The sequence below is a fragment of the Tachypleus tridentatus genome, chromosome 10 (genome assembly GCF_004210375.1).
Source record: "Tachypleus tridentatus isolate NWPU-2018 chromosome 10, ASM421037v1, whole genome shotgun sequence".
NCBI classification, from domain to species: Eukaryota; Metazoa; Arthropoda; class Merostomata; order Xiphosura; family Limulidae; genus Tachypleus; species Tachypleus tridentatus.
Window position 1 is genome coordinate 691,772 of NC_134834.1, and position 24,207 is coordinate 715,978.

A 24,207-nucleotide genomic window follows, 5' to 3' on the forward strand; every position below is an offset into this window, starting at 1 on the left:
AGACTGCTAGAGATAGCAAAGCTACTCTTTTAGTTCAGTATTTATAACGCGACCTCGTTGTAGAGCAACAACTACGTCTGTAACACAGTTTGTAACACAAATTGTCTCCAACAAAGCCCACATTTTGGTCCAACATTTCTAATAAGACAAACAAAGGTTAAGTCCATTTCAAACAGTATCGCACTGAACATATGTAGAGAGGAAAATACTTTATCAAGACATGTATCACTAAGACATATAACAGCTTTGATGACTGACATGAACTTACGTATAATGTCAACACAGTACTAATAAAATCCAAACATTATTCTGTTAAGAATGATTACATACTTAAGATGGTTACTAGCGAAACGATAAGGATTTCTGTCGTTGTGATAAAACTAGATAGAAGTAGTGGTTACATACGTTATTTTGATTTCAGTATATACAATGATTAGTAGGGAGAGACTTGGTATTTGTGCATGTATTGGCTACTAGGTGGTAAAAGGGATTTCTTACATGTATTGGCTACTAGGTGGTATAAGGGATATCTGTATATGTATTGGCTACCAGGTGGTATAAGGGATATCTGTATATGTATTGGCTACCAGGTGGTATAAGGGATTTCTGTATATGTATTGGCTACTAGGTGGTATAAGGGATTTCTGTATATGTATTGGCTACCAGATGGTATAAGGGATTTCTGTATATGTATTGGCTACTAGGTGGTATAAGGAATTTCTGTATATGTATTGGCTACTAGGTGGTACAAGAGATTTCTGTACATGTAATGGGTACTAGGTAATACAAGAGATTTCTGTACATGTAATGGGTACAAAATAATACAAGAGATTTCTGTGGATGTAATGGGTACTAGGTGATACAAGAGATTTCTGTGGATGTAATGGGTACTAGGTAATACAAGAGATTTCTGTACATGTAATGGGTACTATGTGATACAAGAGATTTCTGTACATGTAATGGGTACTAGGTAATACAAGAGATTTCTGTACATGTAATGGGTACTAGATGATACAAGAGATTTCTGTACATGTAATGGGTACTAGATGATACAAGAGATTTCTGTGGATGTAATGGGTACTAGATGATACAAGAGATTTCTGTGGATGTAATGGGTACTAGATGATACAAGAGATTTCTGTGGATGTAATGGGTACTAGGTGATACAAGAGATTTCTGTGGATGTAATGGGTACTAGGTGATACAAGAGATTTCTGTGGATGTAATGGGTACTAGGTGATACAAGAGATTTCTGTGCATGTAATGGGTACTAGGTAATACAAGAGATTTCTGTGGATGTAATGGGTACTAGGTGATACAAGAGATTTCTGTGGATGTAATGGGTACTAGGTGATACAAGAGATTTCTGTACATGTAATGGGTACTAGGTGATACAAGAGATTTCTGTACATGTAATGGGTACTAGGTGATACAAGAGATTTCTGTGCATGTAATGGGTACTAGGTAATACAAGAGATTTCTGTGCATGTAATGGGTACTAGGAAATACAAGAGATTTCTGTGGATGTAATGGGTACTAGGTGATACAAGAGATTTCTGTACATGTAATGGGTACTAGGTGATACAAGAGAGTTCTGTACATGTAATGGGTACTCGGTAATACAAGAGATTTCTGTACATGTAATGGGTACTAGGTGATACAAGAGATTTCTGTACATGTAATGGGTACTAAGTAATACAAGAGATTTCTGTGGATGTAATGGGTACTAGGTGATACAAGAGATTTCTGTACATGTAATGGGTACTAGGTGATACAAGAGATTTCTGTACATGTAATGGGTACTAGGTAATACAAGAGATTTCTGTACATGTAATGGGTACTAGGTAATACAAGAGATTTCTGTGGATGTAATGGGTACTAGGTGATACAAGAGATTTCTGTACATGTAATGGGTACTAGGTAATACAAGACATTTCTGTACATGTAATGGGTACTCGGTAATACAAGAGATTTCTGTACATGTAATGGGTACTATGTGATACAAGAGATTTCTGTACATGTAATGGGTACTAGGTAATACAAGAGATTTCTGTACATGTAATGGGTACTAGATGATACAAGAGATTTCTGTGGTTGTATTGGGTACTAGGTAATACAAGAGATTTCTGTACATGTAATGATTACTAGGTAATACAAAAAGATTTCTGTACATGTAATGGGTACTAGATGATACAAGAGATTTCTGTGGTTGTATTGGGCACCAGGTAATACAAGAGATTTCTGTGGATGTAATGGGCACTAGGTAATACAAAAGATTTCTGTGGTTGTAATGGGTACTAGGTAATACAAGAGATTTTTGTACATGTAATGGGTACTAGGTAATACAAGAGATTTCTGTACATGTAATGGGTACTAGGTAATACAAGAGATTTCTGTGGATGTAATGGGTACTAGGTGATACAAGAGATTTCTGTGGATGTAATGGGTACTAGATGATACAAGAGATTTCTGTGGATGTAATGGGTACTAGATGATACAAGAGATTTCTGTGGATGTAATGGGTACTAGATGATACAAGAGATTTTGTGGATGTAATGGGTACTAGGTGATACAAGAGATTTCTGTGGATGTAATGGGTACTAGGTGATACAAGAGATTTCTGTGGATGTAATGGGTACTAGGTAATACAAGAGATTTCTGTGGATGTAATGGGTACTAGGTGATACAAGAGATTTCTGTGGATGTAATGGGTACTAGGTGATACAAGAGATTTCTGTGGATGTAATGGGTACTAGGTGATACAAGAGATTTCTGTACATGTAATGGGTACCTAGGTGATACAAGAGATTTCTGTGCATGTAATGGGTACTAGGTAATACAAGAGATTTCTGTGCATGTAATGGGTACTAGGTAATACAAGAGATTTCTGTGGATGTAATGGGTACTAGGTGATACAAGAGATTTCTGTACATGTAATGGGTACTAGGTGATACAAGAGATTTCTGTACATGTAATGGGTACTAGGTAATACAAAGAGATTTCTGTGGATGTAATGGGTACTAGGTAATACAAGAGATTTCTGTACATGTAATGGGTACTAGGTAATACAAGAGAGTTCTGTACATGTAATGGGTACTCGGTAATACAAGAGATTTCTGTACATGTAATGGGTACTAGGTGATACAAGAGATTTCTGTACATGTAATGGGTACTAAGTAATACAAGAGATTTCTGTGGATGTAATGGGTACTAGGTGATACAAGAGGTTTCTGTTGTATATAATGGGTGCACTAGGTAATACAAGAGATTTCTGTGGATGTAATGGGTACTAGGTGATACAAGAGATTTCTGTGGATGTAATGGGTACTAGGTGATACAAGAGATTTCTGTACATGTAATGGGTACTAGGTAATACAAGAGATTTCTGTACATGTAATGGGTACTAGGTAATACAAGAGATTTCTGTGGATGTAATGGGTACTAGGTGATACAAGAGATTTCTGTACATGTAATGGGTACTAGGTGATACAAGAGATTTCTGTACATGTAATGGGTACTCGGTAATACAAGAGATTTCTGTACATGTAATGGGTACTATGTGATACAGAGAGATTTCTGTACATGTAATGGGTACTAGGTAATACAAGAGATTTCTGTACATGTAATGGGTACTCGGTAATACAAAAGATTTCTATGCATGTAATGGGTACTAGGTGATACAAGAGATTTCTGTACATGTAATGGGTACTAGGTAATACAAGATATTTCTGTACATGTAATGGGTACTAGGTAATACAAGAGATTTCTGTGGATGTAATGGGTACTAGGTAATACAAGAGATTTCTGTACATGTAATGGGTACTCGGTAATACAAGAGATTTCTATGCATGTACTGGGTACTAGGTGATACAAGAGATTTCTGTACATGTAATGGGTACTAGGTAGTACAAGAGATTTCTGTACATGTAATGGGTACTCGGTAATACAAGAGATTTCTGTACATGTAATGGGTATTAGGTAATACAAGAGATTTTGTACATGTAATGGGTACTAGGTGATACAAGAGATTTTTTGTACATGTAATGGGTACTAGGTAATACAAGAGATTTCTGTACATGTAATGGGTTACTAGGTAATACAAGAGATTTCTGTACATGTAATAGGTACTAGGTAATACAAGAGATTTCTGTGGATGTAATGGGTACTAGGTGATACAAGAGATTTTTGTACATGTAATGGGTACTAGGTAATACAAGAGATTTCTGTACATGTAATAGGTACTAGGTAATACAAGAGATTTCTGTGGATGTAATGAGTACTAGGTAATATAAGAGATTTCTGTACATGTAATAGGTACTAGGTAATACAAGAGATTTCTGTACATGTAATGGGTACTAGGTAATACAAGAGATTTCTGTACATGTAATGGGTACTAGGTAATACAAGAGATTTCTGTGGATGTAATGAGTACTAGGTAATATAAGAGATTTCTGTACATGTAATAGGTACTAGGTAATACAAGAGATTTCTGTACATGTAATAGGTACTAGGTAATACAAGAGATTTCTGTACATGTAATGGGTACTAGGTAATACAAGAGATTTCTATACATGTAATGGGTACTAGGTGATACAAAGAGATTTCTGTGGATGTAATGGGTACTAGGTGATACAAGAGATTTCTGTACTTGTAATGGGTACTAGGTAATACAAGAGATTTCTATACATGTAATGGGTACTAGGTGATACAAGAGATTTCTGTGGATGTAATGGGTACTAGGTGATACAAGAGATTTCTGTACATGTAATGGGTACTAGGTAATACAAGAGATTTCTATACATGTAATGGGTACTAGGTAATACAAGAGATTTCTGTGGATGTAATGGGTACTAGGTGATATAAGAGATTTCTGTACTTGTAATGGGTACTAGGTAATACAAGAGATTTCTGTACATGTAATGGGTACTAGGTAATACAAGAGATTTCTGTACATGTAATAGGTACTAGGTAATACAAGAGATTTCTATACATGTAATGGGTACTAGGTGATACAAGAGATTTCTGTACATGTAATGGGTACTAGGTAATACAAGAGATTTCTATACATGTAATGGGTACTAGGTGATATAAGAGATTTCTGTACTTGTAATGGGTACTAGGTAATACAAGAGATTTCTGTACATGTAATGGGTACTAGGTAATACAAGAGATTTCTGTACATGTAATAGGTACTAGGTAATACAAGAGATTTCTGTGGATGTAATGAGTATTAGGTAATACAAGAGATTTCTGTCGTCTCCACTCAAGTTAACTAAACTGTTTCTGAAACTACTTAATTTGTTCTATGTGATAAGTAACGTAAATGCCCTCCGCTAGTACAGCGGTAAGTCTACGGATTTACAACGCTAAAATCAGGGGGTTCGATTCCTTTCGGTGGACCCAGGAGATAGCCAGACGTGTCTGCTGTAAGAAAAACACACACAAACACTCAGTAACGTAAGCTGTTCAATAAACTTTAGAATATATTGGGCCCATTACATTGAACCACATGGCAAGTGTCGCCACTCTAGTTTGTTTGTTTTGTTTTTGAATTTCGCACAAAGCTACTCGAGGGCTATCTGTGCTAGCCGTCCTTAATTTAGCAGTGTAAGACTAGAGGGAAGGCAGCTAGTCATCACCACCCACCGCTACCTTTTGGGCTACTCTTTTACCAACGAATAGTGGGATTGATCGTCACATTATAATGCTCCCACGGCTGAAAGGGCGAGCATGTTTGGCGTGACGGGGATTCGAACCCGCGATCCTCAGATTACGAGTCGCACGCCTTAACACGCTTGGCCGGCACTCTAGTAACAGTTCTTTGTCACTTCTAAGTTTCTGAAAGAAGCACTAATACACTTTAGTTTGTGAGGAGCTCCTAATTCCTTTCGCATATATTTATAAGTAAATAGTATTGTTGTAAATACAGAACTTTGAAGTTATAGAAAAGCAAAATTCTTTATGTATTGTTGTTGGGCCAATCTTCATAAAATACACGTAAACTCTTTGATTTCTGATACCTAAGAAGTCATGAAGAACATGAACCTTGTTTATGAGTATTAGAAGTAAGGAAAGAAACGTACAGTTTAACCATTTACATTCTATCATTATCCCATAACGCCAAACATGCTCTCCCTTTCAGCCGTGAGGTCATCATAATGCTTCGGTCTATCCCACTATTCGTTGGCAAAAGTGTAGCCCAAGAGTTGGCAGTGGGTGGTGCTGACTCTCTGCCTTCCCTCTCGTCTTACACTGCTAAATTATGGTTGGCAAGCGCATATAGTCCTCGAGTAGCTTTGCGCGAAATTCAAAACAAACAAACAAATCCATCATTTTATGACTCCAACTTTATAATATATATCTCTGCTTCGCTCTTACTAGCAGGGGGTCCGGCAAAGCCAGGCAGGTTAAGGCGTTCGACTCGTCTTCTGAGGGTCGCAGGTTCGAATCCCCGTCGCACCAAAACATGCTAGCCCTTTAAGCCGTAGAAGTGTTATAATGTGACGGCCAATCCCACTATTCGTTGGTAAAAGAGTACCTCAAGAGTTGGCGGTGGGCAGTAATGACTAGCTGCTTTCCCTCTAGTTTTACACCGCTAAATTAGGGTCGGCTAACGCTGATAGCCCTCGCGCAGCTTTGTGCAAAATTCAAAAGAAACAAACAAACATGAAATACAGTTAAAACACTTGGAATAAAGGTAGCTTCAAATGAGAACGTTTTGTTTCTATTACATTACATGCACACTTTCGATGTGTCCTCCTTTTTTTTTACGTAGCGAGATGAGTTTAAAACAAAACTGCACTGAAAAAACTCGAGGACTTTTTTTAATGCACGTAAAGACGTCCCCCATTTTGAAATGTTCTTCAGTTTCTGCCTTAACCAATGAATGTTCTTCAGTTTCTGCCTTAACCAATGAATGTTCTTCAGTTTCTGCCTTAACCAATGACAATCTTATCTCATTTAATGTTGCCATGACTACGTAAGTCTTGACCAGTTATCGCTTACGAAGTGTATCATTAGAAGTAGTCCAACTAATGGATAAGATTAACTAAGTCCTTGTAAGGGTTTGAGCCACCTCAATTTGTTAAAGACCCTTCTCTAACGCATTCCAAAAGACAGATCTTTTAGTACTTAAAGCTTTCGATTTTAGTACTAAGTAGATCCTCACTTCTTTGTCTGTTTATCTATCTTATCGTGCATAAGAAAAATATGATGTATCGTTTTGGGAGTATCGTATGACGTTTCAAGCCTAAGAAATATAAGGTCATTTCCTAGCTGTTCGTTGAGAGTTACTAATTACATGAACTGTTGGCTTATTTTTAATTTGTGAGATAAATTCCGAAAACTGTAGATTGATCTTATTGACAAATCATAAAAGCTAAAAAGAAGATATTCCCATAGTTTACAGACTGACTGGATAACGTGATTATTGAAGTATGTTACTAACAGGAAACCCGATCCTACATCCGTAAGTTTACTTAAAGCGCTAAACTCCGGGGTTCTGTTCTCTGTGGTGTGTGCTGTAAATAACTCAATGTGATTTTGTCCTAAAACAGACAGAAAGACAAACTTTGAATACTCATGTCCAAATAAATTCATTTGGATTATTTTTTTCAAATTAAAAGCTCCTCCCCACCCCAGTGGCACAGCGGAACGTCTGTGGACTTATACTGTTAGAAACCGGGTTTCGATACCAGTGATGGGCAGAGCACAGATAGCCCTTTGCGTAGATTTGTTCTTAATAGTAAGCAACAATAACAAATCAGTTCCAATCATTCAGTCGTGCTTGATTTAAACATGATATACATCTATACATTTTATGGTTAGTTGGTTATTTCAGAGCAAAGCAACATTGGGCTATCTGATGTGCCCACCACGGATAATTGAGCTACGTATTTTAGCGTTGTAAGCCCGTAAACTTATTGCTGTCCCACCAGAGGGACTAACGTGCAAGGTACATCAAACAAAACCAAAACATGGTTTTGAATGAGAGATAAAATAAGAGGTTCTTTTAGAAAATTAACTATCTCACTGTCACCTTCATGGGTGTAGCTAGGCCTAATATTGGGTTAATGAAGGGTGGAAGGTGTTCCAGGAGAATCTACCATTGGAAAGTTTTGAAATTTAAATCTGAAATAATTCTTTTTTGTATAGATAATATATAAACAAATTAATCACGCAGGTGACATAGAGTATGGTAAACATTTATGTTTTGATCATGAATATTTTTCTTAAAAGTCTGTTGTGAAAAGGTAACCAGATAAGAACATTATTTCAAAATAATTCGTACATTCAGTTTCCAAGACTGCATAAAACTGGTAAACACTGAAAAGTTTCAAGGAAAGTTTTTTTTCCCAGGTGGTAAAGTTGTAAAGTTTAGGTAATACAAATGTTATATAGTGTGTTCCCAATACACGCAAACATGGAAGTAGAATGCCTAAGGTGGTCAGTAACGTGGTACATGTTTAAGGTGGTCAGTAACGTAATACATTTAGATCTAAACGTTATAAAGAACATTAGAGAAATAATAATCTCGAAAACTGGTATTTTACTTTATAAGATAATTGAATATTTTTCTTTGGGTAAGTGATTAGGTTTAGGGTTAAGGGTGGATCTGAGAACCCATGTTTCGTGTCTTGTTGCAGCAAAACTCCAATTCTACATTTTGGAGGTGGTGATGTGGGTGCGCTATAAATTGTCTCCTTGTTTTAACTCAAGGTGGTACTGGGATATCTAACGACTACACCGCGGAAAATCGAACCCAGGATTTTAGCCTTGTAAGTCCGTAAACTTACCGGTGACCCACCCGAGTGGACTGAGTACAATATAAGAATGATTCTTAAATTCCACTATCGATTACACAAGAGTAACTCAACAGATGGCACTGAGAGCTGTTTTTTTTTCTTCTTCTAGTCCATCAATTCGGTATGAAAGACAAACATGCCTAGCCTTTGAGCGAGTTCTTGCGAAAATTCTAACGAAACAAGGCCCGGCATGGCCAAGCGCGTAAGGCGTGCGACTCGTAATCCGAGGGTCGCGGGTTCGCGCCCGCGTCGCGCTAAACATGCTCGCCCTTTCAGCCGTGAGGGCGTTATAATGTAACAGTCAATCCCACTATTCGTTGGTAAAAGAGTAGCCCAAGAGTTGGGGGTAAGTGGTGATGACTAGCTGCCTTCCCTCTAGTCTTACACTGCTAAATTAGGGACGGCTAGCGCAGATAGCTCTCGGGTAGCTTTGCGCGAAATTCCAAACAAACAAACAAACTAACGAAACAACACGCTATATACATAATATTTTATTATAACGTGAAACTACAAATTAGAATTAAGATGACGACAATTCCTAATTTATTTGATGGAAAATAATATTATTCAATAAAAAATGACCAAAAAAAATCATGCCAAAATTTAGATTGTTTGTTTTGAATTTCGCACAAAGCTACTCGAAGGCTATCTGTGTTTACAAAGCTACACAATAGGCTATATTTTCTCTGTTCACCATTAGCATCGAAACTCAAATTTTAGTGTAGTAAATCTGTAGAATCATAATTGAGCCACCAGGTGGCCTCATAGTGTTAAGTTCAATATGGCTGAGATATTTCAGAAAACATAAAAAGATTTTCATTAGAATGTGATAAAAACATTTTTTTACGCACGTGTCGTGCTGTCAGGTGGCAGCACAAGTAACTGTTTGGGGTCTCGTGCGTTTAAGGGTCTTGCAAGAGTGAGCGAAAAATACGTTTAAAATTAAAATGCGTTCTTTATTTTCACGTTCCACAAAGTGCAACAGAGCACATGATGTTTAATCCCTTGAAATAATAGTTAGGCACCTAACTTGAAAATTCATAAAAAGATATTGCTGAAGCGAATCCCATTGGTGGATCGTGTGATTTGACTGCTCTGATACTTTGGGACTCAGTTCTGCCTGCAAGTGACACTATATCAAAGCGCGGACCTATTAGTACTAGCATAGCCTTAAGTCACCATTAGAACGGTGCAGCTTAATGATACGTTTAATTAAATGTTTAATGAAACTTCACGTTTATTAAACTCACTATACAAACCGCTGGAAACCTGGTACCAGGAAAAGTAAGAAATAGTTTGATCTATCTACATATGTTTACCACGATACGAAACACTATCATGTCCAATATACCGTACTACTCTGCCCGTCGTAAATTCAAACTTATATGTACTCAGGCTCACTTAAGATTGAGACTCCAGTCTTTTAAGTACAAGTGTGTAAGTGTTCTATAGTCCATAATGCTCAACACTTCAAGTCCAGCATTCAAATGTTTGAAACTTGTCACTTGTAAAGTGTTCCTAATTCTGACAAATTCAATAGTTTAATAAATAATAACAGTAATTTGAATTCAGTTTTCTAAAGAAAAAAACCGTTTTAATAGTAGAGTAAACATCAGTTCTCTCTTTTCTGATTTACCTGATTTAATAATATTTATTTATCAACTTTATAATTATATTAACCGTCCTCTGAATGGAAGTTATGTAATTTTATGATTAATGAAAGGTTGTTTTAGGTCATGGAAAGTTGCTTCTCTTATGTGTAATTATAGGGGGAAGAAAACGTAATAATGCCAATAGAAACTGTAAAACACAAAATGTGAAACCCCAGATTTGTTTGTATATCTGCACGGCCCCATTACATCTCCATACGAAATTTGGTGAAGATCTGTTCAGAAAAAACAAAGCAGTGGCAAAAACAAAATATAAACGCCCATAAAACACCCACCAAACTGAACAGTTGGATATATTTCCCCGTGGACCCAAAGAGTCTCCATATAAATTTTGATGAAAATCCATCCACACCATGCGAACTAATTACATGGACTTACAAGAGACAATACTATTATATTTATGCTTTTGTTGTTTCATATTCGTGGCATATGGTATTTTCAACATCAATGACGTTATATGCAACTTATGGGCAAAATGGTTAGGTCAGAGACATAGACCTCTGTAATTTAGAATTGTTGAACAGAGAAAGGCCAAGCGGTCAAGACTACCCCAACCTGTTGTTGTTGTTTTGAATTAAGCACAAAGTTACTCAATGGGCGATCTATGCTCTGCCCCCGACGGGTATCGAAACCCGGTTTTTAGCGTTGTAAGTCCGCAGACATGCCGCTGAGCCACTGGGGGGGGGGCTACCCCCAACCTATACGGCTACTATTAATCTAATAAGACCGATTGCCACTTCTATAACGAGTCCACACCAGAAAGTTGCGGGTGTGTTCAATGGCATATCTAGTGCTATAGCTTTAGACGTATCGATCAGCAGCCTGGAACGTTAAACATTAAGTCAACCTTCGCCTTTCATAACATAATTCAGAAAATGTAGGAGACAGTGACCGACAATACGATGTTTACAGGCACTTAACGAACGTACTAAGTTATACGTTTTGAAACTAAGTTCCTATAATTAAGTACACTTGTTCAAAAATTAAAATTCGTGAGAATTAAAAACAAATTTTTTTTATGTTTTCTTACATTTAAATAAGTTAAAGAAAATTATGGAGGTATAACAATGAGAACTTAAATAAATCATAATATAGAATGTTAAACTTTATTAGGCCCCGGCATGGCAAGGTGGTTGAGGCACTCGACTCGTAATTTTGAGGGCGTTATAATGTAACGGTCAATCCCACTATTCGTTGGTAAAAGAGTAGCCCAAGAGTTGGCGGTGGGTGGTGATGACTAGCTACCTTCCCTCTAGTCTTACACTGCTAAATTAGGAACGGCTAGCGTAGATAGCCCTCGAGTAGCTTTGTGCGAAATTCAAAACAAACAAACTTTATTGGAAACATTAAGCGTTTTGTACATAGTGAAAATTATAAAGCTTTCTAAAAGGTATGTTGGATAAACCCATATATAGAGTATATGTAGGATAAACCCATATATAGAGTATATGTGGGATAAACCCATATCTAAAAACGTATGTAGGATAAACACATATCTAGAGTATATGCAGGATAAACCCATATCTAAAACATATATGTAGGATAAACCCATACCTAGAATATATGTAGGATAAACCCATATCTAGAATACATGTAGGATAAACCCATATATAGAGTATATATGTAGGATAAACCCATATCTAAAATATATGTAGGATAAACCCATATATAGAGTATATGTAGGATAAACCCATATCTAAAAAATATATGTAGGATAAACCCATATCTAAAATAAATGTAGGATAAACCCATATCTAAAACGTATGTAGGATAAACCCATACCTAGAATATATGTAGGATAAACCCATATCTAGAGTATATGTAGGATAAACCCATATCTAAAATATATGTAGGATAAACCCATATATAGAGTATATGTAGGATAAACCCATATCTAAAATAAATGTAGGATAAACCCATATCTAAAACGTATGTAGGATAAACCCATATCTAAAACGTATGTAAGATAAACCCATATCTAGAATATATGTAGGATAAACCCATATCTAAAATAAATGTAGGATAAACCCATATCTTCGAAGAAAACTGAAGGAATGTTGAATTAATTATCCATGTTGCCTACTTTGATGCAGCTCTAATACCTTAGTGATAGAAACTAATAGTTTCTTGGAAAGTTCAGATCAGTAACGTTTTGAAAATGAGTCCATCTAACACGTGCATGGAACGTGTGATAAGCAAACAAGCTTCGAATACTGATGATAATGAACTCGGACATTTTTTTCCACATTAGAGGGAAGGCAGCTAGTCATCACCACCAACAGCCAACTCTTCGGGTTATCCCTTACCAACGAATAGTGGGATTGACCGTCACATTATAACGCTCCCACGGCTGAAAGGTCGAACATGTTGGGTGTGACGGGGATTCGAACCCGCGATCCTCAGATTACGAGTCGAGTGCCTTAACCACCTGGCCATGCCAGGGCCTAATCAGGAAGAATCACAAGTTTTTGCAGATGCCGTTTCTGTCTTGGTGCTGTTGTTGGAACCGGTTTGTTGTTTATTATTAAGCACATAACCGGTTTCCAGAGGTACAAGTCTGCAGACATACTATTGTGCCACTACGGGGCGCATTCTGTGTGTAAAGACAACTGTAATCTGATTCAACACAATATTCACAAATGTTGTTGGGGTATTTGGCTCATAGTTAATTTGTTACATGTTCAGTGAAAGATTTCGAACCTGTGGTCCACAGATGTTGAGACGATCATTCTGACCACCAGGCCATGTGAGGCCCCTCTCCTCTGGTATTTCAACATTAGAGGCGAGTGGCGCAGATAACGTTTAGGTAAATTTTGCGAACTTCGGTAAACAAAGACAACACGTAAAATGTGTCGTGAGTTTTGACACACGTAATCGTTAGTTAAATAATGTTTATCAGAAGCATTTCAAGTGGTCTGAATATACTAAGTAAGAAATTTATAGATCGGATTATTCTAGGACGAGTTCTTGTATTTTGGTGATTCAGGGATGCTGTCTTATAGCGTGTAACGCTAAAAATCGGATTTCGATACCCGCAGTGGACAGAGCGCTTGTCCGTCGAATAGCGTTGTGCTTAATAACCAATAAACAAACTATTACTTTCTCGGTTACATCACAGCCTCAGAGTGCGAATGCATTTTTTGTAGACAAAGGGACGCGAATCTTAAATCCTCGGGTTCAGAAACCAAGTATGTTAACCATTAGGCCAAGTTCATTCGACGATTTCTAACAAAAGTGGTAAAAATATAATACTAGACTGCAGACTTTTCTTACGTTTCTCTCAGTTATTTTATTTCGCATTTCAAGTTGTTAGAAACGTGTAAAAGGAAAGATTTTCACTCTGTCTACAACATGTCAGGGCCTAAAAAATGTATTTTGTTCAACACAGGAATTCGTCAGCTGGACTAGACATGTTGGCAGACACAAAGCGTTTCAAAAGTTTGTTTTATATTTACTTCAAAGCATTCTGTTACGTTTTATGAGACCGGAAGGCATTAAAACTTAAAAGTGTAATAACAGTAATAAAAATCACATTAGAGAGCACGTTTCTCTTAATTCGACCTCCAGTGACGTGTAAAATACTATTTTATTTTATTCGTTTTTCTTTTCTGACAGCAGGAGGTGTTCATTCAATTGTGGTACCATTATGCGGCCATTGGTTGTATTTATTTATTCTCCAGCTATCGGCGTTTAAAAGCCGTAATATTTCTGTTTCGTTTACGGCTGTTTAACTCGTCGTTAGTAAATCTTATGAATAAGAGACTTCTTAAATCTAAATGTTGTGCTGGTGTTGAACGAAAGGTATCGTCAGCATTGGGTATGTTAAATATTTCTGTTTCTTTATGAATGTCGCGCAAAGCTACACGAGGGCTATCTGCGCTAGCCGTCCCTAATTTAGCAATGTAAGACTAGAGGAAGGCAGCTAGTCATCACCACCTACCGTCAACTATTGGGCTACTCTTTTACTAACGAATTAGAGGATTGACCGTAACATTATAACGCCCCCACGGCTGAAATAGCGAGCATGTTTGATGCGACGGGGATTCGAACCCGCGATCCTCAAATACGATTCGAACGTCTTAACCCACCTGGCCATGCCGGGCCACATTTCTTGTAAATAACACTGCACAACAAAGTTTTTGTTTCTTGAACACTGTTGGGTGTTCCTTATAGATTTTTGGCTGCTGATCACGAAAATCACATCCAAATTTGCCCATCACGTACCGTTTCATCAAATCTTCAGTTTCACCAGGAACATTGCTACAATGGAAAAACGATATCAGGACAACTGGAATCCGTCAATGCTTGCCCACTACTGTTGGACACTGCAACGTGATGCACCGGACATTGAATACAAACGAAAATCAGGAGCAAAACACTTTTAATTATGTTGAACTTAATAGCGTATTAGAAACAAACACAATTAAATACGTTATTGCCGGTAAACAGTTAACTGTCTATTTCTCAGAGTTCCTACGTGATGAAGCAAAACCAAAACTATATTTGTGCATCTGTCACAATCAGCAAAACTTTTACAGGAAGCAAAACTTTTAAAAAAATTGTCGTGCAGTGTGATCAAACATCGTTTCAAAACTTATCTTCACAACAAACAATACATTAATTTCAATCAGTACGAAGCAAATCCTTGGTATAGAAAGTCCCTCATTGACAAGTTTGTATACAGCAGAAACATTGACTAAGTTTAGTTGTTATTCATGACAACCTCACCTCTGGAATTCAACTGAAACAGGAACGTGCATTCACGAGAAGAAATATCACAGAAAAAAAATCAGACATTCGGAGAAGTCGAGCATGATCGACTGACTGACCCACGGAAACTAAACTTTTATGATCATTATGGCTGATCAACTAAGTGCCTGATTTTATACGAATTTCAATAACTTTTAAAATATTTGATCATATTAATTGTGATGCTCACATTTCTCAAAAGATTTATAACAAACTATTCAAGTATTTCTCTCACTGCGCCCCCCCTCCCCGTGGCACAAAGGTATATCTGCGGACTCACACTGCTGGTAACCGGGTCTCGATACTCGTGGTGGGCAGAGCACATATATCTCATTTTGTATATTTGCATTTAATTCTACACAGACAAACAAATCAATGCCCCCTAGTGGCACAACAGTATTTCTGAGAACTCACAACACTAGACCGATAGCTGTGATTGGCAGAACACGGATGCTCTTTTCAGTGATGTCGAGATGTGAGTGTTTTCTCAACCCAAACGAGCCGTTTTTGCATATAAAGATGCTCTTTTGTTTGGCTTTGTACTTAATTACAAATAAGCAAACTCTCCTCTCTGCCACCTAGTGACACAGTGATATGCCCGCGAAATTATCAACGCTACGCACCGGATTTGGACACCTGTGGTGGGCAGAACACAGATAGCCCCATGTGTAGCTTTGTGCTTAGTTACAAACTCATTGCCCGTAGTTACACAACGAAATGCATGTCAATTTAGAACGCTAGAAACCGGGTTTCGATACACGTGGTGGGCAGAACACAGTTAGCCCATTGTATACTTTTGTGCTCAACTACAAACAAGCAAACAAAATTTATCTTATTAATGTTTGAACTTAGAAGATACGTACAACGTTTTTAGAAATATTAACGAAGTCGTAAAGAAAAAAGCTAATAGAAATGTTAGATATGCTATCCAAAGAGAGTTGTGACGTCATTGATGAATTATCTAGTTCATTTAGATTTGGGCCTCGGCATGGCCAGGTGGTGAGGACCATCGACTCGCAATCTGATGCTCACGGGTTGGAATCCACGTCACATCAAACATGCTTGCCCTTAACCCGTGGAGGTGTTATAATGTGACGGTCAATCGCACTATTCGTTGGTAAAATAGTAGCCCAAGAGTTGGCGATGGGTGGTGATGACTAGCTGCCTTTCCTCTTGTCCACTGCCTTTCCACTGCTAAGTTAGGAACGGCTGGCGCAGACAGTTCTTGTGTAGCTTTGCGCGAAATTCAGAAAACAGACAAACCTTTGGACTTCCAGATACACGCCACAATGTTTGCAGATGATTGTAATCTTAACTTAAAGACCGAAAAATCGAAAATTTGTTTTCTTGTGAAATCGACCGTTGCATCGTATACCAATGTTCGGATATATCAAAAGATTTGTTTTCCCGCGTCACACCAGTGTTTATTAAATAAAGTAAAGGTTTCTGCATAATCGGCACGTGTTCTATTAAACAGAATGACAGTTGTTATCAAATATACATTTTTATTTCAGAATATTCGCACATTGCTGCTCAAATTTTAAATTGATATACGATGGGGGGGGAACAGTTAGTAAACATGCACTAAACCACAGGTAACCCTCTTGTCTAACCATATAATGAGATTTGACCTTCACTCTAATTATACACCCATGCACCCAAAGTTCAGAAAACATTTTCGAGGTCAGAGGTCGCGAACCATAAATCCTCGGATTCACAGTCTGTGCATTTTGAGCGGAAAACGTAGTTCATGGCGCTGTTTGTCTCTTGCTTTATGGAATTAAGCTTTAATGGAGTGAATGTTAAAGTTAACGATTGTGTGCATTTTAATTTCAATGTTCTATTCTATGTTTCAGTGGATACAGCTAACGACCTCTCTTTGAAAACTGGAAACTCACGCTATACAATTAAATATTAGATGTACTTCCATATGATTCCCTAAAATGTTCTGTTTCAAGAGTAAATAAAACCAAAATTAAGAGTAATAAACATTTTTCTTTCTTGCTTTTGAAGTTTTGAAGTTCATACTGTATTATAGCCTACAAAGTACATAATTCTTCTCGTGATTCATGGCACGCGCACCATTTTCAATGTGACGTTATTTTAGTGTCTGCTGACTTACTGACAGACAACACACTACTGTATCATGGTGTGAGTGGTTAAAAACAGGTGACCTCTCCATTCCTTAAAAGCCCCTTTCGGGAAAATATTGATAATAAACACGCTGTCTAACAATGCCTATGCTCTTGAGGTCATGGAGATCACTAAAAGGTCCTATGGTGTCGAATATACAAAACAAGGGTTATCACACTAAACAATTAAACTGGGTCGTATTTAATGTTCTTAACTAATTACTAGTTGTAATTTTTTCTCATAACGTTTGCGAAAAACAAACAAACGAAATGTCATATGCAACTTTTACCAAACAACAACAACAAAATATCCACAAGGGAGCGCCACAGTAGTAATAGTTATTTTTATATGCTTTCTTATTGCCTCCTATCCTCAATGGCCAGTTATATGTCTACGGATTCCATATTGCTAGAAACTGGGTTTCTATACCCGTGGTGGGCAGATCACAGCTAGTCCTTTGTGTAACTTTCTGCTTAATTACGAACTCAAATCACAATTTTCGTATTGTGGAGTATTTAATAAATGATCATCCAATCACAACTTTCGTACTGTGGAGTATTTAATAAATGATCATCCAATCACAACTTTCGTACTGTGGAGTACTTAAGAAATGATCATCCAATCACAACTTTCGTACTGTGGAGTACTTAAGAAATGATCATCCAATCACAACTTTCGTACTGTGGAGTACTTAAGAAATGATCATCCAATCATAACTTTCGTACTGTGGAATAGGGATATTGACTAAACTCTCAGTTCAAGTATCTCGTGAAGATTTTATTCTCCGATATGACGTCAGTTGCAGAATAGAGTGAGAAAGATATAGAAAACACAGATATATATCAGTGATGGCACATAGGTTTCGAGTGAAGCCTAATTAGAAACATCGTTAAATACTTTGTAAAGCGAAACTGCTTGGCCATTTTAGTGGCTACTCAATTCGTCTACAAAGCCTGCAATGTACAACAGTAATAACGAAATCGTTTCAATTAATCACTCAAGGCTAAGTTGTTCGATATAATTAATAAAATGTTCAACTTCTATGCCCATTGTAAGCCTAAAATTATAGAATAGATAACTGAATAGAAAAAGGAGAATCGGTCAGTTTTCTTTCGTGTTTTTTTCCCCTTCATCAGCTGCACGTGATTTTAAGCACAAGTTAAAAGCGTCTTGCTTAATGCGTATTTCATGTTGGAAGATTAGTGTGAACACGAAACGTAATGGTCACATCCAAATGTTACCATTTTGCATAACACTAAATGATTTATTGCAAAGTGCAAGTTTGTTTGTTCGTTTTTGAATTTCGCGCAAAGCTATACGAGGGCTATCTGCGCTAGTTATGTCTAATTTAGCAGTGTAAGACTAGAGGGAAGGTAGCTAGTCATCATCACCCACCGCTAACTCTTGGGCTACTCTTTTACCAACGAATAGTGGGATTGACCGTCACATTATAACGCCCCTAAGGCTGAAAGGGCGAGCATGTTTGGTATGATTGGGATTCGAACCCTTGTCTCTCAGATTGCGAGTCAAGCGCTCTAACCACCTGGCCATGCTAGACCGCAAAGTACGAGCCGAAGGTGTTAAAACGTGCTAGCGAATTGTACAAAAGTACAGGGAAAAGACACCTTTGATGTTTAGTATTTGTGAAATGAAATAATATTCTGCAACCTTGGGTCTTTCAATCACTCAGCAATAAATTTGAACAATTATAACGTTACGATCCAGATTTCGATACCTTGGGTGAGCAAAGAACAGTTACTACAGTATTACAATGAACAAACAAACAAACTGTACCGTTGTCATAGAGAAAAGTATAAACTGTGTATTATCTTCACAATACGTCGTATTTTTGCTTCAAAGCAAACGTTACAGCACAATTTCTTACATCTCCCCTAGTGGTTGAGTGGAATCCTGAAGGCTTATTTGATTTGGTTTCTTTTGAATTTCGCGCAAAGCTACACGAGGGCTATCTGCGCTAGCCGTCCCTAATTTAGCAGCGTAAGATTAGAGGAAAGCAGCTAGTCATTACCACCCACCGCTAATTCTTGGGATACTCTTTTACCTATGAATAGTGGGATTGACCGTCACATTATAACCCCACGGCTGAAAGGGCGAGCATGTTAGGTGTGACGGGGACTCGACCCGCGACCCTCGGATTACGAGTCGAGTGCCTTAACTACCTAGACTAACTAACTGAGAGCTTTTATGCTTAATGGTTAAAAAAACAAACAAGTTTGTTATAAATATATGTCTATGCATATATCTTATTTCTTTATCCAGCTAATATATTTAATTATGCCAAAATTTAATTTTTATTATTATTATTAGGCTTTAGTTTTACATACAAACCAAAGTCTTTTGATGTCTAGAACTCCATAGTGTATTTAGAATTATATCTTAAATTAAGGTATAATCCAGAAAGCGTGCACTGTAATCATATTTACAGCATTGCGCATGCGTGAATTCAACAGTTTTTGTTTTTTCTTTCATACAATTAGTCCTAGTCGTTATACATATAATGAATAACTCGTGACACGGTGAAGCCAATCATTTAATCTTTTTCTAATATAAGTAATGATTTACCGAGATTAAACTTATACGTCAAGGACTTTGATGTTACTTAAAATCGAACAACAATGACAGCTTGTTAGGAGAAATGATGGTTCTCGGACTGGTCCAAAATGGAAGTGGGTGAGTGGAACTGATAGGTAGTCCCACCGACGAAAAGTGTGAGAACTGGTGGCGAAGGCGTATACTGTGTTTGTAAAACTGCGTGCTCGTATGCAAGTCTAATGGGAAAAAAATAAATTACAATAAAATATATGTGAGAAACCAAAATATAGGATTTGTTTATATGTTTAGGATTTGTTTATGTGTTTAGGATTTGATATTAAATATGGAACTCAGAAATTCATTGTAAAGTGTTTCTTTTTTATAATATAAATATAATTCTTAACCGTTTTGCTCGTTTATATACATAGCGTTCCGTCGATAAAATTATATTTAATATCTTGTTTGTTTGTTATTAAGCGCAAAACTACACGACCGGTTAACTAGGCTGCGAGCGGGTATCGAAACCCAGTTTTTAGCGTGATCAGTTTTCTACGCTTACCTCTGAGTCATCATCTGTGCGACTTTGACAAATATCAGACGATAAAGTAAAGATAAAGCAAAAACCATTGTTAAATGTCAGATGATAAAATGAAAAGGCTTAACGTATATTAATTATTTTTTCAACTTCCTGGGGTATGTAATTTTTTATATTTTGTTTAGAAAATGTATCATACACATGGAGAAACAACCAACTAGATAAACAGAGATAAACAGACAGAAAGACAAACAGATACAGTATGCATAACTCTACACAAGTCTTTCAGAAAATACATTTTATTAAGAGTTACTACTTACTTAAAAGCTATTAGGCTTAAACTACATGTCACTCCATTCCCACCCCTATAGGCAGTGACTGATAACATTCAGAATAAAGTGTTATTCAAGACAAAATGGTATTTAAGGCACAAGATATTGTTATAATGACAATGAAACAATGAACAATTTATCAACAAATTTAGTTTGTTTGAACCAAACCAACTTGGACATAGGCTATATATTGTTTAGCTTGGCATTAAGATAATAAATACTGTACGTAGACATTTAAATTACAAATATATTTTAACATCTTTTAAGCATTCAATTTTAGAACCTTCTAAGCGTTTCATTTTAGCACATTCAAAGTATAATTTTAACACGATGTAAGCGGTCTCCATTGGCCCAGTGGTTTAAGTCTGCGGACTTAAACCCCAGAAACCAGATTTTGATACCCCTGATAGGAAGAGCACAGATAGCCCATTGTATAGGTTTGTGCTTAACTACAAATAAAGCAAGACATTCTAAGTGTAACATTTTAACACGTTCTAAGCGTTCTGGGATAACAAATATTTATTGCAGATGGTTGTGAGATGTTTAGGAGAGATGTCTTTATTTAATATTGGCAAAATAAGTATTCTTCTTCAAAGAAACTAAGTTTAAACTCTGAAAAGGCCCCGCCCTGGCTCAGTTGGTTAAGGCACTCGACTCGTAATCCGAGGGTTGCGGGTTCGAATCTCGGTCGCACCAAACATGCTCGCCCTTTCTTCCGTGGGGTGTTATAATGTGATGGACAATTCCACTATTCGTTGGTGAAAGAGTAGCTCAAGAATTGGCGGTGGGTGATGGTGACTAGCTGCCTTTGCTCTAGTCTTACACTGCTAAAATAGGGACGGCTAGCGCAAATAGCTGTCGTGTAGTTCTGCGCGAAAATTCAAAATATTTGTTTTTTTGAATTTTGCGCATAGCTACGTGAGGGCTATCTGCGGTGATTCAAAAGAAACAACCAAACCAGTGCATCTGTGTATCCATGTTATACTTTCCGGTCCGACTCTTATATATTGTTTTCCAGATATTATTTGGTAATTTAGGGATGACAGAGTCACTAAAAAAATCTGTTTTTTTTTTTACTGAATTCCTGTATGTAACATTAGTGTCCTATACATAGACATAACATTAGTGTCCTATTATAGACATAACATTAGTGTCATATACAAAGACATAACATTAGTGTCCTGTATATAGACATAACATTAGTGTCCTGTATAGACATAACATTAGTGTCCTGTATATAGACATAACACTAAAGTGTCCTATACACAGACATAACATTAGTGTCCTGTATAGACATAACATTAGTGTCCTGTATATAGACATAACATTAGTGTTCTATATATAGACATAACATTAGTGCCATATACACAGACATAACATTGGTGTCCTGTATATGAACATAACACTAAGTAGTCCTATACACAGACATAACATTAGTGTCCTGTATATAGACATAACATTAGTGTCACTGCATATAGACATAACATTGAAGTGTTATATATAAGATACCAACATTAGTGTCAGTACTATAGACATAACATTAGTGTTCTATACACAGACATAACATTAGTGTCCTGTATATAGACATAACATTAGTGTTATATATATAGACATAACATTAGTGTTCTATACACAGACATAACATTAGTGTCCTGTATACAGACATAACATTAGTGTCCTGTATATAGACATAACATTAGTGTCCTGTATAGACATAACATTAGTGTCCTGTATATGAAGTACATAACATTAGTGTTATATATATAGACATAACATTAGTGTCCTATACACAGACATAAACATTAGTGTCCTGCTGTATATAGACATTAACATTAGTGTCCTGTATATAGACATAACACTAGTGTCCTGTATATGACATAACATTGAGTGTTATATATATATGACATTAAACATTGAGTGTCCTGTACACAAACATAACATTAGTGTCCTGTACACAGACATAACATTAGTGTCCTGTATATAGACATAACATTAGTGTCCTATATATAGACATAACATTAGTGTCCTATATATAGACAAATTAGGCGGATAGGCAGATGGATAAAAACAAACAGATAGGCAGACTTACAGATGTATATAGTTAGGTAGAGATGGAAAGATGGATATACAATGGAATAAACAGATAGAGAGATAGACAGGTATAAACATATAGATAATAAGACAAACATGAATTGATAGACGGATAAAAAGTTTAAGTTGATGTGATAGAATTATTCGTTTCCATCAATAAGAGTTTCCCTTAACATTTACTAGAATATAAAAACCTAAACATTATCAACAAATGTTTTTTAATTTCCACAGATTTAGAGCTCTTTATAAATATTACGAATATGAGTGACTGACCAACTTCCTGAACCTCGCCTTCCAGAGGAGTGAGAGGGTCGTCCCGGTGAGGGCGGTAAGAGAAATGGGGTCACGACACGGTCAACGCATAGTGACCTTGACCTGTCCCGTTTGGGAATGCTGATTTTCGGAGGTCCAGGAGGGGAATGGTCCCTCCAACCGAATCTGAGTGGCATCTCCGGAGATCTAAACGGCAGACGCTCTTACAAAGGTTGGTATGGCACGTGGCAGGTCTGCTTGTCTGGACTTATATTATTTCCTTGGGATTTCACACATTGAATTAACGCATCGTCACTTTATTGTATGTGATGTGGTACAGCCAAACATTTCTGGAAGGCGACCTTAACGATGGCTCGAGACGCGATATAAACTTTGTCTTCTTGACCATTAATGGCCACGTTGGCGTCGGGTCCGGTTCAACTTTAATGAAATACCGTTTAAGAACTTTCTATCACCATTGGTAATTAAGGGTATTGCGTCTATGATGACCGAAAGTAATCTTTTGAATAAAGTGATAGCAGTTACTAAACCATGCTTTGTTGTAAGCGTAAACGTAGCTGAACACGCGTGACGATCGGAAAGAACAACTTCGAAGAATTGCGCCAGGGAACTGGCTTCCAATCGTACACCGTAAAGCACGAGGCAGACTAAAGGCGTCCTTGAAGCCTCACTTTCGTCGCAACACCTTGGACGGCATTTTGTGAAAGTGCGCAGATGCTGAAGATGCGAGATCCGGGTACGATGTAATCGTGGCATCTGCGAAAGCTAATTAATTTACGGGTAAAGTTTGTATATTTTACAAAAAGGATAGCAGTAAGAATTTCTATCGTGACAAGCAATACCACATGTTCTACACGTTATTTTCACATGAAGTACGCGATGTTTCACGCGCTGCTTTCCTATGAAATTTAACACGTTATTTTGACATGAAATACCCGATGCTTTTCGTAATATTTAAAATGTTAATGAATTCGTTGTAATTAAAAAAAAAAATCAGGAACAACAAGGCTCCGGCTTGGTCATGTGGTTAAGGCACTCGACTCGTTATCCGAGGATCGTGGGTTTGA

At 37.1% G+C, this 24,207-nt stretch overlaps 1 protein-coding gene across 1 annotated transcript in view; it reads right to left on the reverse strand.

Moving 5' to 3' along the window:
* LOC143227919 (uncharacterized) overlaps positions 1–23,757 on the reverse strand; it is a 52,256-nt gene extending 28,499 nt beyond the window's left edge. The window contains exon 1 of the mRNA XM_076459273.1: positions 23,141–23,757. Within this exon, the coding sequence (XP_076315388.1) occupies positions 23,141–23,316 (176 nt within the window). The 5' untranslated portion in view covers positions 23,317–23,757. The remainder of the gene's footprint in view (positions 1–23,140) is intronic.
* Between the last annotated feature and the right edge of the window lie 450 nt (positions 23,758–24,207).